Source organism: Pithys albifrons, chromosome 7 (assembly GCF_047495875.1).
Source record: "Pithys albifrons albifrons isolate INPA30051 chromosome 7, PitAlb_v1, whole genome shotgun sequence".
Classification (NCBI taxonomy): domain Eukaryota; kingdom Metazoa; phylum Chordata; class Aves; order Passeriformes; family Thamnophilidae; genus Pithys; species Pithys albifrons.
Window position 1 is genome coordinate 27700873 of NC_092464.1, and position 18089 is coordinate 27718961.

The 18089-nt window shown below is 34.5% G+C and overlaps 1 protein-coding gene across 3 annotated transcripts in view; it reads left to right on the forward strand.

The window, feature by feature from the left end:
* PHF14 (PHD finger protein 14) overlaps positions 1 to 18089 on the forward strand; it is a 155218-nt gene that overhangs the window by 18735 nt on the left and 118394 nt on the right. For all 3 annotated transcript variants that reach the window (XM_071560803.1, XM_071560804.1, XM_071560805.1), the window contains exons 4-7: positions 607 to 751; positions 9035 to 9194; positions 14624 to 14735; positions 16896 to 17033. In XM_071560803.1, coding sequence (XP_071416904.1) covers positions 607 to 751; positions 9035 to 9194; positions 14624 to 14735; positions 16896 to 17033 — 555 coding nt within the window. The remainder of the gene's footprint in view (positions 1 to 606; positions 752 to 9034; positions 9195 to 14623; positions 14736 to 16895; positions 17034 to 18089) is intronic.

The following is an 18089-nucleotide window of genomic DNA, read 5'->3' on the forward strand; positions in this document are numbered from 1 at the left end:
CTCTTGTATACAGTCAGAAGAACATAATTTGTTATAGTTTTAATAAGTGATAGGGTTTTACGTAGAGACATGCACTTTGCATTACAGCCAAATCATACTGAATTGCTAGTGTTATACTTCATGTAAGTGAAAACTTGGCAGGCTTGTGTTATCTGTTTATTTTTGGATTTTTCACATCCATGTGACTTTTTTTTAATTTTAATAACATAAAACAAGTTTCTGAATATTGGAACATTTGAAAGTCACCTTTGGCTTTTTTTTTAAATTTTACTTTTAAATTGTTTCTTATGTGTTTCTTTTCATAGAACATAAATAGTTTAAAGACACATGTTTCTGTCTGAGAAAGTAACTCTTGCATGTCCTTTGGATCTTAACATGTCTGTAGGTTTATAGGTTTATTGAGGTCCATCCATCTCAGCTCTTGCATTCGTGGATGAAGCATTTGAATGTTTTGACAACAGAGAAACTTTTAGCCTTGTGAAAATAATTTTTCATATTTTTTTGTGATTTTTATTCAAAAGTTGAGCAAATGACAGAGCTTTTGTTTGTTTTAAATAAAATTGAAGTTCCTGGCATAATTCATGTGTCTTAATTTTTCAATATTAGGACTCATTGATTCTTGAGAAGTCTCAAAATTGGAGTTCCCAGAAAATGGACCATATTATGATTTGTTGCGTTTGTCTTGGAGATAACAGTGAAGATGCTGATGAAATAATCCAGTGTGACAACTGTGGAATAACAGTGCATGAAGGTAATGCAACCCTTCATTCTCATTGCGGGAGGAAAGCATATGCTTTGCTTTTGATAAAATTTTGATATGCTTTCTTCAAAATAAGTCAAAACTTTCAAGTCTGCAGGGGTAATTTTTTGTGATACTACATTGATCTTTTTTAGTCGTGTAACACCCAGCTTCTACTTTAGCAAAGCAAGTATCCACAGCCATGGGACAATACATGGTCTAGGGATACTGATACAATGTGTTGTTGCTCTTTCTCTTGAGATTGGAAGGTCAGGTAAATAATAACACAGAGAGGCACACCTATTTTATTAAAAAACGAAACCTGTTTTTTTCTCCATTAGTCAGTTTGGGCTTTTTTCCTGATATCCTGTACTATTTTATAACCTCACTTTTGTTTTTTAAGGTTTCCCAGCAATATGAGGTAAGCTACTTGAATTCTTGAAATGAAAAGATAGGCTTTCATTCTTTGGGACCATTTATCAAATTTATGTGACTGACTCCGTTTAAAAATCTTTTTGAGCTGTTTAGTGTGCTTTTCCAGGTAGGAAGTGATTTTATTACTCCCCTACTCCCCTTTGTTTTTTCATACTAGATTTAAAATTGTTTCAAAATAATATTCTTTATGCACTGAGATGTAGTTCAGTTCATTGCTTGACATCAGTTAGGAAACTGAGGATGGAATTTCTTCCTTCATGTTCAGGTGCCTTATGTTAATTGTCCATGTGTACTCTGAACTTTTGAACCTGTTGTGGTCTTTTGAAGACCTAATCCTTACTGTCAACAGAGCTTAGAGAGCAGTTTAGTTGACCTAATTTATGATGAGCTGGATCACACTCCAGATGCCTTTTGAGGGCATGAGTCAGGTCTTGCTGCCTGCAACAAGTGTTAGGCTCCCAAATGTAGGTGTCTTTATATGCTTGCAGAGTTCCTTCTTCTGTGTCCATGAAGTATTTTGGAAAGTAACGTGCAGAATATATTTGATTTGAGATACAGTAAGTGACTAAAAAGTTTCTTGATAGATTCCCCCCCCACAAAGCGCCCCGGCACAGTCTAATAATAACTCAGGAGAAAAAAGACAAAGTATCTTTTGCTGATAGTTATAAATGCATACTTGAGAATTCCCCAAACATTACATATAGTCGATACATCTAAACTCTAAAGATGTGGAGCTCCCTGAAAATTCTTCTGTAAGGTTTATTTAATGATTGTGCAATTAGTTATGCTAAAGTGAAGAATGATTGTGATAGAAAAATTATCTTTTGCCCTTTAGAATGCAATGTTGGCAAATTTGTTTTTTGTTTGAGTGCCCTAAAAATCCCCAAAAGATCACTTTCTCATTTTATTTACTTTTTCCCTAGAAAGGGTAAGATTATAGTTGGCTTTCCTCTACAGCAAAAGAGTTATATAGTTCAAAAGTCACTTGCATTTTAAGGGTTCAAAATCTCTTTAAAAATAATTGCTGCTATTCTTCTTTTTACTGTGTTATAGGCAAAGATTCTCTATAGTCCCATGGATATGAAGAGTAAAATGTTTAGGTTTCTTTTGTTGTTATTGCAACAAAGTAAAATAGATTAATTTGGAAGATTTAACTTGCTAGTTTGTTGTGGTAAGTTCTACAGTTTGTACCAGCTAATTGACTATAGATATTGGTTAATTTTTCACACTTAGGGTTGATCGTTTAGCTTTTTGCAATTGATTTTAATAATAAATACTTAAATATGTATGTAGAGCGGTTGTGATGTTTCATTTGAACAGATGAAGTCTCAGAGAAAAATAAGCAGTCTGTGTAGGTGGAAGTAACTGATGACTTTGAAAAATATGTAAATTACCCCAGCAACAATTTGAAGATGAACAGTTTGGAGTATTATTTGATGTTTAATGTGTATGATTCATTGGTAGATACTGTATCAATTAATAGACATTAATACATTAATATAGTTTTGAGTTGAAATAGACACGTATTTTGATGAATTGTGTCTGTACTTCATTATTTTATAATGATAAGTAAAAGCAGGTCATACTTTAAATCAGTGTTTTTTTCAGTAGTCGGTTTTAAGTAAATGCAGCAAATAAAAATGTTACAAAAAATTTAGAACCTTTGAAACTTCAGTTTGATTTAGTGATCATATATATATGTATGTTCAATAGCTTAAAGGTTGCTGCACTGCACCCAGAGGTCATTGACTCACTGTATTACTTCTGAATGCATTAGTAATATGTGCAGACACTGCCAGTCATTAAGAACTTGCAGTCAAAACAAAAATGTGATGCAACAGTTACTTTTTGGTCCTTTTGGCCTAAACAGTCAACTCTGGTAATTTCCAAAAGTAATTTTAAAATTAATTGAAGAAAGAATTACTGTCTAATCATATAAACATTACTTGAAGCCTTGAGAATTAGTTTTTTATGATAGTAGAGACAAGGTTTACTCTTAATGTCGTTGGTTTTAATCTGTACCTTGTAACCATGTGCCCAGATCTTGGACATAGACTGTATTATAAGAAGTTCTTTGTATTCTTAGATGCAGCTGCTTTGTATTTTGAAAAACATGTTCCAGTAATAAGTGAGTCTGTTTTGTAAACATATTAAGATCCAAGAATTGATTTTTATTTTTGCAGGCTTGCTTTAGTAGATAGATTGAGGTGGATGCAGACATCATGCTGTGCCCTGAAATTTTTTCTAATATTTCAGCTTTTGAGTTTTTTATAAAATGCTCTTTCTAGCACAGTATTGAAAGTGGCTCCTATTTATGAATGAGATGGAAATCAATGCAATGATGTTTGCCTGCAGTTGGGGAGAGTAATAATACACCCCTTTCTTGCAAACTGATTTTGATTCTTAGCAGTTGTCATTTCCCTAGAATCAAACTTATGATGCCAGGTATCCTGAAATGCTCAAACAAAGCTGTTGGAATACCACAGGGGTTTTCTTCATAGTTTTTGCAGGCAATTTCAAGTAGTATTGTAATTGAATATGTTTTCTCTACTTTTCCATAGCTCGGTAGGTAATTATTTAGATGGAAGTGTGCTCCTTTCATATCCTACTGGTGTCCCACCCAGAGATTCAAGTAATGGTCTTATTGGCAATTTGATTATTCTTTCCCTGAAGACCTTATTTTCTCCTTCCTTGTTAACTATTATAGAAACTGTTTTGCTTCACAGGGAGTAGTCATACACTCTTGGTTTTTGCTTTTGTGCTCTGCTGAAGTGGAAGCTTCTGTCTGCCACAGAACCTTTCAGATGACTGGGAAAAGTTTTTCTATGACAGCTGCCTCTCTTTTAATATGAAATTACTTGCTAGCTGTGAAAATGCTGCCCCTGAGTCAAACTGACTTATTTTGGACACCAGGGCTTCCTCCTTCTCAGGAGTGTTTGTGCTCTACTTTTAGCTGTTGGTCAAAATGTGGCCCCTTGATGTGAAGATGAGCCTTCCAGTTGCAATCCTAAAGTCGCTGCCTGCCAGCATCGTTGTTGACAAGAATCTGTTACCCTCCTTCAGGGGGATGAGTGAATGTTGATTTGTGTTTTAAGTCAGGCATGGTGTAGATCTCCCTTCTCTCTTACTTTGCTAAGTTTTAGCTCTTCTAATACAAGGCAACTTATCTCTGTGCATACTGGTTCCTTGCTTCTGTACCTGTGTATTTGGTACCAGTGCCTTTTTTCTTATGAGTACCTAGTGCAGCAGCTCAGTCCTGAATCATATTCCTGTTGGATTGCTTGCTTGCATTAATGAAGTATTACATAAGGTAATGGAAAAAAAAGGGGTGATAACTCATCTGGGAGCATCTCTACCAGAGCTCATGTGGAAACAGCAACATGGCCAAGAGTTAGAGGGGGATTCTCATTTAGACCTAGAGTTATGGACCCTTAATAAACACTTTTACTTCCCTACAAGTTTTGTGATTGTAAGAAATTCAGTTTCTTTTCCAATACAGGTATTCACTGTATGTTGTTCAGATCACCTGCATGGCCTGCATCACTTGTCCAAGAGATGTCTTTGCTCTGCAGACACATGTCCAAAAATCTATACTTTGTGGAACAAATAAATGGTTCAAAATGTAACTGCTTTAAAACTGCCCAAGTAACTTACATATAAGGCTAATTTACTACCCATGGTTATACATTGTATTCATCTGTTAAATCTAAAGAGCCTGTAATTAATTCATAAGTCCATCAATTAAAAATTTGTTCTTCTTTCACATATCAACCTATCTGTGTCCTGTCCCTTCTCCCCCCCCCTGCCCCCCAAAAAGGGGGGGAAAAAAAAATCTTTCTTACTGAATTTATACAGCTGTTTTCAGAGTTTTTACTTCTGTGTGAAGATAATTGTCATTTCTTTTTATAAAAATCTTCTTTAGGCATTAATCTGTCATTTTGGATAAATGAGTTTGTGGTAAGGTCTTGTAATAGCAGGACACCCCCAACTGTGTTGTCAGTTTTTTTGACATATTGATTGCAGCATGTCTGAAGAAAATGTCTGCAACACAACATAGCATGTGCCGTAACTGTAGGTAGCACACTTGCCAGCTGTTGCCCTTGGGTTAGTTGCTGTGAATTAAATGAGTGAAGTTCTGCATTTTTTCAGCTATTTCTGTTCCATCTCCTATCTTTGTTTCTTACTTTACTTTGATGTGTATGTCAGGGAATAAAATTTCTCTTGCTAGAAGCAATGATGCAGTCACCATATGCTTTACAGTGTAGTAAAACATTTTTCCATTTTAAGTTTGCCCCTTACTGTGGTGTGCTGCTGTCTGACATAAAAATTGATTTTTCAAAATCGTGTAATTTGGTACTCTCCAATTAATAAATACAAATACTGTTCTGGATTTATGGTGCACAGAATTATTAATGTATTTATTTTAGAGTGTTACTCCAGTTAAGGATTGAATGAAATATATTTTGAATAAGGGGATCTCACAGCATTAATTTTGCAAATATAGTGTTTGCCATAAAGTTCATTTTTCATGATCTTTACAATAAGATCATGTTTTGGAGTATATCCAGATGTAGCTGGTGTGTGCAGATACCGTGTTTGGCAAAAGATAACTCTCCCAGAGAAATAGAGGAACAGGTGCAGCCAGGGCAACACTTGGGTCTCTCTTCCCATTTCCCTCAATCCTATAAATTTCAGAACAATTGTTTTAATGGTAGAATTCTAAAGTGTTGGCAATTTCATTTCATTTTATTGACAATCACATAAAAATAACCTATTGACAGAGTACAATGACTTTAAATCAGGGAATAAAAATTTTTGTTTTCTGTATATAATGACATACATTGAGCAGACAACTTCGCTTTGATTGTAATAAATAGATGCCATTGGTGGAACAGTAACTGTTGTGAGAATTTTAACTTCACTTTCATGTGTTTAAATTCATAGGTTAATATGAAACTAAACTTGTTTTATCGTTTAGTGTTCAAGGAGATGGCAGACATAGAATTATGATACAGTAATCTAACAATGTACAAACATGAAGATAATGAACTTTTTAGTTGAAAAGGTGTTCTTAGGGATATTCTGAAGATCCAAACTCAGAATTTTTGTAAACATTAAGGAAAGGCAGGATGCATTTTAAGCAAAGTATTTACAAGTTATTTGATTTTGTGGTAGCAATACCTAATTGATTATTTGAAAGTATTGTTCATAAAGCCGAGTTTTGTTTCAGTATTTATATACATTAGTCCTAACTCCTCCTGGAAGGTAAACTCCAAACATACTATGTAGATTTCAGACTTTGAAGCATACTGAAATTGGTCCTTGCCACTATTGATTTAAGAACAATTATGAGATATCTTCCCTTAAACCTTGCATAGAACCTTTTTTGCCTCGTGGCTAAAGGTACTTGTCTGGTGTGCCTGGGTATAAAACGTAACCACTGATTGTGGCCTTTTATGCAGCTTCATAGCCCACAGGGTTTTGTATTGCAGCTTTGATTCTGTAGCTTTATTTGGCATGTACCTCAGCTCAGCATCAGCTTACAGACTGGATTTCCTTTTCTTCAGCTCTTTTGGGGACCAGATTATTTTGATTTATTTATCAGCAATAAGTAATGGTAATCTAGTCTGTTTTCTCCAGTTAACGACCACCGTTTTTGCTGGTTGTAGCAGTATTTGTGTTTAGCTTTTGCTAAATGGCAGTTAAGGAAAAGAGTAAATGCCTCCTTGTCTGTCAGAGATCTTAAAACTCTTTAAAGCTGTCACTAAGTTTTAGTGACAGATTGGGGCAAAAAAAAAGGTTAAAAATATGGACAATTTCTTTTTTTTATTCTTTTGCTGTAAAAAAAAAGGCCTACATTTGTATTGTTCTTGAAATAATGTTTCATGTCACCATGTATGGTAAGGGTGGAAGTAATTGTGGCACGTTTGTGTCATTTTCCAAGAAGAAAGATAAAAAAACAATCAGGTATAAATGGTAAGTATAATAAGGCAACTATTTCAGAATGCAGGTAAGACAGTTTGGGTAACTCATCATTCTAATTTTAGCAGACTGTTGGCACTTAGGTTAGAAAAGCAAATCTAATCACTTTGTATTACTGAAGAAGCATCAATGTTTGAAAGAAACTGATTTTGTGTTGCCGTGGTAGATCAAGGACAGTATTATTCCTTCTGTAATGTAAAGGAATTTTAGTAAGTACTTTTAAGAAAATATTAGTATGTATAGAAGTCTGAAGGAATAATGAAAAGGTTAATGATTCATCAACTATGATGTTGATGGACTGTGTGTTTGTACATTAGTGTTATTGCTGAAAAGGAGATGTATTGGCATGTATTCAAGATTGTGTTATTTCAGCTTAAAAAATTACTTTCTGGAATGCTGCTTAAAGCTGACATCACATTATGAAGAAGATGGAGTTACCTGATGTGTGAACTGTAGGATCTTGTATATCTCTAGTGAAATTTGTCTGTGAATGCACTTCTGCATGTTACTTGTCCTTTCATTCTGGAATACCTTTTATAATGAAAAGAAACATTCTGCTGTCTTATTTTAATTCTTATTGAGAGCCTCATTCTTCAATGAAAGACCAAATTTCTTAAATGCTTCCTATACTGTTGCTTATTTCCGGGATGTTGCTTATTTCACTGAGGGCACTGTCCCAATGAGAGTTAGAGCAGTGGGTAATGAAACAAAGTAATGAATCGTGTTGCTATTTAATTTCAGAATTCAATAATGTAACTGCTCTGAACGAACAAATGTTGACTTGATCTCTGTATTTGACAATAGCTGATTTTAATATTTTAGCAAAATCTCTACTATGTTTTAAGTGTTGACAACTAAATATTTTTTCTCTTATTGAATACCAGCTAAATGTTCAAAATGTGGGATATGCAAAAATACACTTTTCTGGTGATTAAGAATTTCCTTTTTGTCATTTACAGTAGCTTTTACTCTTGTGCAAAATACAATTAATAAGTTTCTAAATCAATTTAAAAATGCTGTTTCCTAAATTTGGAGTTATTAAGTAAACACAGACACCTTAACAAACATAAAGAATACAGTGGATGTGCTGAAGAGAAATAGAGAAACTGAGTGATTGAGTCTAGCCATAATTTAAAACCAGGTACAAATGAGAATGCTTGAAAAAGCCATAAGTTCTTCACCAGTGTAGTGTCTCAGAATTGTCAGTCTGTGCTCCACAAACTATACTTTGGTTTAGAAGTTGCAGAAGTGTTTTTAAGCTCAGTCCTACATCTCAAAGTAGTCAAATAGTGGGGGTTTTTATTTCATGTGTATATTCTCTTGTCATTGATTTGGATGGTGAATGCAAGGTGGAAAAGTGGAGTGCATATTTCTTAATATAATGAACCTCTAGAGTAAAAAACAAACCAAACACCTTCTCTTCTCTCCAGAAAATAATCATTTTCACGGAGAAAAGCTTGTTGCATTTAGCATGGAATATATTTCTTCTTTTGAAAAAATGCATTGAATTTTTCTCGGCCTTTGTTGATTGCTTTAAGGATTGTTTTCTCAGTGTCCTTCTCAATGGATAGTCTGGAAGAACACCAGATGTTTCTAGAAGAGTAATACAGGGTTTTTTAGTGTTTTTCAGTTGTAGTTTAAGACAGTCACATAAAGTAGATTACTTCATAGAATTAAAATATCTTTAAAATGTAGATTTTGCACTAAGAATAATGTTTTCAAATATATCATAAGCTTTCTTGGGTATGTCAGTATTTTTTCTGAGTATCATTCCCCTTAATCTCTATATATGTGTTTCCTCTTGAAGTCATAACTGGCAAGTGTCTACTTCTATGATTGTCTTTTCTTATATGGATCTTCCATTTATCCTGTCTGTAGGTTGCTATGGTGTTGATGGAGAGAGTGACTCAATCATGAGTTCAGCTTCAGAAAATTCCACAGAGCCTTGGTTTTGTGATGCATGCAAATGTGGTGTCACACCTAGTTGTGAATTGTGTCCCAACCAGGATGGGATCTTCAAGGAGACTGATGCAGGCAGGTGAGATTGAATAAGTCATGTTTTGAATTTTATGTCATCTTACATTTAAAAGATTGATTTTATTCCTATAGGAGACAGTTTTGTAGTTTGTTGCTATAGGACACAGTTGCATACCTTAACAATTGTACAGACTCTGCTCAAATCTATTGACTTTCAAGTATTATCTAAGTGGGAGGAATACTACATTCTTTTTTTTTCTTTTAGGAGAGCAAAGAGCTGGGTCAGTAATTTCAGGCAATGAGAAAAAATAACAAAATTATATTGAAGTTATACTAAAGGTATTCAGACGACCCAGTATATTATGATTATTTTGAATTATGAAAATTACATTATTGTTTTCTGAGAACATGATTTGCCTCTGCTAGTTTCCAACCAGAGATGGGCTGTTTAGGATGGAATTCAGGTCTAGTGTAATCCATTGCTGTAATCAATGTAGTCACATTTGGAAAATAGATTAAGGTGTAAATAGTAATGATAATTAATTCTCTGTAATAAAGGATTCTAGATTACCAGTGATGTCTGATTTATGGCTAATGTTACTGTTTTTTGCTGCATGGTTTTGTTTGATTTTTTTGGTTTTTTTTTTAATATGACAGCTAAGTTTTTTTCCCATGCATTTTATGGTTCCATAAATTGCAGATGTGTGGTAATAAACAAAAATTTCAAATACTAGGCTTGACATAAACTTTAAAAAAAAAGTTACACAAGTGAGTAGGAATTTGTAATGAATAATTTTGACCCCACAGAGGAAACATTGCTTCTTGTTTAATACTTATGGTGTTCAGACCCTTGGTTTCTGATCTGTATTAGTTTCAAGAGTGTCTGTGCATCTCCTTTATAAAGCATTTACACAATTAAGCAAATTGTCCTTTTCTCAGTTGTTTTCTGTTTTAATAATAATACTTCTATAAGCAAAAAAATAAAAAATAAAAAATCAGTTATGTACCGGGAAATGGAATATTCAATATCACGTGGCAAATTTTATTTCAGCTTTTTTATTCCTGTGTTTTGTAAGCAATTTAAGCACTATTTATGTGGTTTCACATATAACCCTAGTAGAAACCAAAGTCAACATTTTAAAAATTGCTTAAATTTCTTTTTGTAAGATGGTGTTATGCTTTTGGTTAACCTGGAAGTATTTTCTTAATGACATTGGTTGTCTGTGCAGAAGCACCTTTCTGCCTTGGTGATTGTGGATGTTACCACAATAATATATTGTTGTTATTGTATCTTTGTGTGCTAGATAATGTGGTGTTGCTGTCATGGATGAATATTCTTTCAGATGAATAGAGCTTATTAAAAATAAAATTTATTGAAATAGAAATGCTAATTGCTAATTACTAATTCACGTTACTAATATGTGAAAATTCCTGTGCTCTCTTTTATTATTTATTTACAAATTTGAATTCTCAATAGTAGGGGGGCACTCTAGATGAGGGGTAGTGTCTTGGGGCAGTAGCCGTTGTGTTTTCCTTATACTCAGTAAACTGCCACCCTATTCCATGCTTTTCTTGAAATATTAGCAGGAAGAGACTACTAAATAACTGATTCTTTTAACTCACCATTGCTCTTCATCCCCTTACTGCCTTTTTAAAATAAATTATATGCATCAGTGCTGGAGATTATACAAACTAACCTGTTCAATTTCTCTTCATATTCAAGTTGGAATAATTTCTCTCTTCCTACATGAAAGGTGAATCATTAGAAGAATACTGAGGTGCTTAATTACTCAGCGGAAGCCTTTTCACATTAACCTCTCAGTTTCACAAGTATAAATAGGAATTTTTGAAATTTTACTTCTCAAAGTGCTGTTATCGAAAAATATAAATTCTGTCCTTGTTTTGGTATGAAATTTTTCTTCTTCCCTAATCAGCATCTGTCATCATTGCTCCAAGCTAAATGGATGGTAAAGTAACAAGGAAGATTATTCTTCTTTGATTACCCAATTTGTCTTAATTACAAGCTTCTAAAACATGTGCAGCTAAATAAATGAGCAGGAAAATATTTAGAACTGGTATGAAAAGCAGCTGAAATTTCTTCAGCTGTGAACTTGACTGACTTGTGTATGTTTTTTAATAAAAATTCAGGTCTGAGTTCGCATATAGGTGGTTAAAGAAATGAGGCACTTGTGTGCCAATCACACTGAAATGGCAGTTTAAATCTGTAATACTGCAATACTTGGGTGACATGTACTAAAACATTTTGAGAAGGTCAATATGAAGGAATCAGCCAGCTGTTGGGTTTATCATAGATAACTCCTGCAGAGTGCAGCAGCATTCAGTACACCAGTGGAGCATGAAAAAACTGCAAATTAAATTGAGAAAGTAGCTGCTTGTAGAAGATGTGTATCTTTATATTGAACTTTGGAGGGTACATTCAATTGGCTGTATTAAAACTTACTATCAAAAATCTCCAACCAGAACCTTGGATTTTTGTTAAGAATAGTAATTGTGGAGATACATAACTTGGGTTTGTAGAGATTTGTTCTATATTACACATCTTTTATTAAAGGAAGAATATAGAAAAGAAGCCCTATAGAATTCAGGGTTTTTTTATTTATAAACAAGTAGTCTTTTTAACTCAGGGTTACAGGTCTCATTCTGCCTATGGTATTTTGCTTTTTAAAAGAATATATTTATTTCCTTCCGAAAACAAGTAGAATACACTAATTTAAATGAGGTATTTATTTTAGTAAAGGCATAGTATTTACCAAAATACACATTTAAGGACATACATATGCTTTTTCGTACAGAAGAACATTTCATAAAGGTATGGGAGTGATTTAGGCCGAGCTTTTGCCACTTCCGGATACAATATGGAAGGGCAGAGGTGCTCCCTTGCTCCCCCACAGGGATATCTTGTGCCACCATTGTTTTAGCGGGAAGTTAGACAGGAAAAGGTACTTTTCATATACTAATGAAAAGAATCTTATTTTTTGCATAGAACATTGTATTAAGTTATGGGGTTGTGCCGGCATGCTGGAGTGTTTATACTGTATTAAAACCCATGATGAGCTGTCCTCCTTTTCTGAGCAGGAAGAAGTTTAGTAGAACACTTGAGTATCTCAGCTTGTTTCCTGGCAGCAGGCAGGCTGTCATTTTTGTACTACATTATTTAAAGACAAGGTTGTAACTCATCTTTAAACTTTCTTTGCATCTTCCAGTAGTAACAGTGCATTGCCCAACCCATTTTGTGGGTGCGAAGAACAAAAGTAAAATCTATGAAGACAAAGCAATGCAGTTATTGCATGTAAATGTGTATTTGGGATATACATTATTCTCATTTTAAGGTTTTGTCTTTTAAAGGGAATTTACCACTTAGCATCTCAAACCTGAGTAATTTAACTGTAGGTTGAAAACTTGTTTTCAAAGACACAGGTGAAAAGAGTCTTGTCAGATATGATACTGTGGTTCAGTCCATGTTGTGGCTTATGATAGATTTACTGAGAAATTTCTTGTAGAGTGAAGTGACTTAATGGCTTCAGAGTAGTTTCTTATTGCTACTGGGATTTTTCTGTTTTCCAATTAGTATCTTGGACTGGTTTTTTGGGGAAAATGCTAAATAAATTGTCCACCAATCTTCTGCATTGCAAGATCATGGTTTTCTTTTGTATAGGCTGGAATATAGATGTATTTTGGAACTTGCTACTGAACTATTCCTATTTTGCTTTTTTTGAATTTGCTTGGATATAGGATTTATAAATACTTAACATGAAACTTAATAAATATGAATGTGATAAATTCTAGCATTGTAGGTCCAAAGAACATTGATGGGAAGCGTGCTGCTTTGGGAAACAAGAGTTACGTGTAGCTCCTGAATAGTGTGACCATCAGCTTTGATATTTCTCTCATCTGTAGAAGGCTAGTTAATGACAGGTTAATAATCATGCTGTTTTAAGTGCATCTGAACTCAGGATGTCATTGCTCTCTGGCCTAACTGAATTTTTTTACATTGGCATACAAAGGAAAGAGAAGGGAGAAGAGACAGGCTAAACAGTGGTAGAAGACTGGGAAAAAAGCACAAGAAGCATGGATGTGGATTTAAGTAGGTGGTAACAGGTCTGTACTGAACCCCTGGTGAAAGAGCCAAAGGAAAAAGTGTTTCTCATATCATCATGAGTCTTCTTGAATAGAGAAAGTAGATTCTATTATTTGATTAGAACAGAACAGAACCGAGTTTTAGTCTTCACTAGTGATATAGTTACTGTTAAACATTAATGACTGGTAAGATCATGAAGTCCTGAATTAGCATACTTGCTCAGGGTCAAACACAGGATATTTCAGTTCAGTTAGATCTGCAGTCCCTAGTTGTATCCCATGTCATGTAGGAGCTCATAGGTTCAAAGTGATAGCTACATATCTCTGCAACTGTAAGGCCATTTTCTTGAGTATTTTAAGGTAACAAAAAATAGCAGTCTTGACCTTCTGTCTATCACAGTGTGCTCCCACTTGGTGTCTTAGCAAGGAGTAGCAAATAGTTCCTGAATTTTCATAAAACTGAAAGATTATTTGAAGTAGTTTGGGTCATCTATGCTGTGCAGAACAGATTTTGAGTTTGTCCCTGACTGATGATTTGTGACAAGAGTTGAATCTTAGAATATGTTTATTTAAGAAGAAGAAGAACGTTGGTCTTCTGCTGTAAGGCTCTCTGTTGGTAGCTTAGAGTTTCAGGAGATTAGAAGGATGTCTGTCAATGGCAGATTTGAGGCTGAAGTCTTTACCTTTAATGTGGTATTTAATTACTAGACACTGAGATTCATACTCATGCTGTCTCATTTTCTGACTTTCTGAGCTGAAGTTTGTTTATGGCCAGTGAAGAAGAGTAAAAATACAACAGTGTGTTCATCTGAGTTTCAGATTGGCCTGTCTGTAATACTACTCAGATGTGGTTATTACTGAATGCAGGTCTTATTCCTGTTTCTTAAAACTAATTCGTTTTGTTGATACTAACAGTGCAAACTCTGACTGATGCTATTATACTTGTATGTCTTAGCTATATGCCCAGAGCTCCAAGTTGCTGTGACTACCTGTATAATTTTGTTCTTTTCCTTCCTACCCCCTGCCCATGATGAAAGTGTCTGTCTGCCTTAGCTTTATAAGTAATATCAAAATCTTCATATACCTTTCATATTGCCTGAAGAGCGTGTGGAGCCTCATGTGAGAGCCATCAGAACAGAAAGGTGATGATAGGCCAGCCCTTGATCCAGACACGCAGAGTGGCTTTGAAAGGCATTGATCTGTGGCTCAGCATCTGCTGAAGTGCTGAATTCCAGATAGGCACTCTCTCCTTGCTTCTAATGTGCTTTCCTTCAAATACATTTCTTCAAGCATCTGCCATGTTTACAAGGCACTTTGAAATCTGCAAACAGTGAGTATTAATATAAGATCAAGATGTTAATAACAGTAAACTAATTTTATCTGCTGTTTTAGGTGGGTCCATATTGTTTGTGCCCTCTATGTTCCAGGAGTGGCATTTGGAGATATTGACAAGCTGCGGCCAGTAACGTTAACAGAAATGAATTATTCAAAGTACGGTGCAAAGGTAAGTTTAGAAGAGATGTAATGCCAATGAATAGCCTTATTTTATGCTTTTATATATAATAAAATAACATGCATCTTCCTAATTTTAATTTTTTATAGCAATTGCACTGAGGTTCAGGTCTAAAAATGACATAAAGTTGGTTGTTATACCATTGCTCTACACTTCTTCTGTGTGTTTCCTTACCACTCCTCTCCATAGTTTCTGTCACTCTTCCCTCAATTTCCCTATTTTTCACACAGATGCTAGTTTCTTTTAACATCAGTTAGTAGCATGCTGGTTGACAAAATGTGGATGAAAAGTGAAGAGGATTTCTGAGTTGAGAAATGAGAGGTTTAAATTGGTTAAGAAAGGGGCAGATGTGCATTCAGTAAGTACAGACTTTATATATAAGCAAGAACGCATACAAGCTAGAATGCATACAAAAAAGTTACTGCAAAGCAGTATTTAAAAATCCAAAGCAACACGAGACCCTAAACTTGAACAAAAAATGTCTCTAAAATGAAAATGGTTTTAAAGGTAAATGTTTTTAATCCAGATCTAAAGCAATCATGAAGAAACCATACAGAAAACCATTGCAATGGGCAGAGGATGATAGCAGTCAGTAATTTGCTAAATACCATTTCTATGGCTAATGTAGAAAGTGTGGAGAAGCCATATTTATCAACCTAATGCGAGGGAAGGTGGTTGTAGGTTTGGAGTTCTAATACTTCATTTCTGCGAAGTCAGTTTCATTTTCTGGAATGTCAAATTGTTAAGTTGAATACTAAAAGAAAATATATAATGAATTTTTTAAAAGACATGCAATATATAGAATAAATTAAAACACTTTGGATTGCTAATATGCAATACCTGTATCGTGGGCTTGATAAGGCATTTGCTGTTGTTTAGCAGTGTTTGTATAAAAAAAGTTTGAAGCAAGCACCCCAGACCTTGCAAACTGTTGTTGCAATGAATCATACTCTTTATTTTTAATAACATAAGTGTATAGGAGTAGGGCAGACAGTTTGGACATCTATTCTTGCTGCGAGTAAGGTGAGGCTGAACTGTAGAAGTGAGAACTCGTTACTCTTGCAAGGGTGTAAATGCTGTTTGCTGTATCAAGTATGAAAGTCACAGCTTCCTTAGTTAAATTTCCCCATTCAAAACCAGCGTAATGTAATAGTCTTTTTTACTTCTTATCTGTTAGATGCTGCATCTACGCATCTAAAGGGTGCCCTTTTAGTATATAGTATAAGCGGTGTTTTGAGATTCTTCAGTCACTGAGTTTTCCTTGCCATTCTTTTCTGTTGTTCATTAACTTTCTGCATTGAAATCTTATCTGTAGGTTATATACAGCTTTGCTCTCTATTCAGTGAGTAGGAGACTACATGCCTCTATACTTTTAGATCGTCTTTATGCATTGGATAGCAGCAGTGCTTAAGCAGGCCATGTTCCCATATCCTGCTTATGTGCTCACCTCTCTAGTTTGCTGACACAGCTGTTTGGTATGACTGAAAATAGTGTTGGTTTTTATTTTCAGGTGACATTAGGGGACATCAGTTTGCTGTGTTGCAAATGAGTGTGCCTAGAATGCACGTATCTGAAGCCATAGAGCCTTAATTAAGTGAATCGCAACCTTGTTTACTTATATTTATGTAATTTTTGAGTCTTTGTACATTGTCACACATTTTCTCTTCAGTCATTGCTTATCAAAGGACATTACATAATTATCTGTGTTTTTCAATCTGGAGCACTGCTTTTTTTGTTGTTTGCTCTCTGAACTTCTTAAACAATTGAACATTTGCTGAGGAGTAGTCTTTTTTACAATACCATATTATCATACCTTATATAATATGTATATATATACCTTATATAATCAGTTCTACTTGAATTGCTTGGGTGGTATTTAGCTGTTTCTCTGAAGGGTAATGTGAGACAATAAAAATTTATCTAACGTGCCTTTTCGGTTGTTTAAACACTTCACCATTGCTGGTTAAAAATTAAATCAATAGTGGGGGGCTAAGTAAGCATGAAACTTTAAGTGGTGTCAACTTTTAGGAGCATATTGGTTTCTGTACCACAAAGGAGTAACATACCAGTTTGGTTTTTATATGTAAGATGTAAATTATTAAAATGCACCTGAAATATTTATTCTGGCATATTCCATTCTTCTCTGTAAAGGAATGCAGTTTTTGTGAAGATCCTCGTTTTGCCAGAACTGGTGTCTGCATTAGTTGTGATGCTGGGATGTGTAGAGCTTATTTCCATGTGACCTGTGCTCAAAAGGAAGGCCTCCTCTCAGAAGCAGCAGCGGAAGAGGTAGCTATGGAAAGGATAGAATAAAAGAGCTCTGTTGAAAGCTTACAAAGACAGACTGAAATTGTGACTCTTTTGTTCACAGACCCTGAACAAAGTTTTTGTAAATAGATAACAAGGCCTATGCTGAGTAAGGAGAGTTTTTTGTTCATCAAATTGTCCAACCTTTTGAAATTGACTGAAAAAAAGGATAGAGAAAGGTAACACAGAAGTTGGAGTAGTAGACTATCAGTTACAAACATGAACTCTAACTCTTATTTGTTGAACTTCACCTAAGGTGACATACTTACCTAGCTGTTTGTGTAGAATAGTTTCCTTTGTTTCATACCAAATTGGAGTCTTGAGGAATTGACTACATTTCCAATGTCATTTTTTTCATACGTGTGTTCCAGTATTTTCTTCAAATTCCAGTACAGATATATGACTTTCCTTGTGGTAGCATTAGTCTTTGGAATCAAAGTGAAAAGCAAATATTTATAACCTACTGATAACTTCTTAATATCTGTTTTTAACAGTTTTCCCTGTAATATGATCTAAAGCAATTTAGATTTGAAGCTCCTATTTCCTGATTCATTTTTATAGAATAAGTACATTTAAATTACCCAGTTTCATCCTGATATGTATCATTTGGATTAAACTTGTCATGTTCATAGCTGCTCAATTTAGCTTAATGCCTTGGGAAGTACCACAGGTAATGCAAATACAAGCATTACTTGCACTGTTGATTTGACACTTTTGTTTCTGAAAATAGTGGACCACTAAGGGAATCGTAGAGGAATCACAAAATAATTTCTGGTAGACTGCTAAAAAGGAAGATAGCGCATTGTCTCACTGTTCTTGTCCTTTATAAATTATGTGTAATGTTCATTTTTCAAACACTCTGTGTGAATTTCTTCTATGCATATGCATTTACTTGCCTTTCCACCTTAAAAATTTTTTGCATGTTTTCTGTAATCAAAACATTTTTAATCAAGGCCTCACGCAGTCTAGTTCTAGGAGTCTACTAATTTTTGGAAATAAGCTGTCACATACCGTGAAAATCTACATCAAAATAAAATG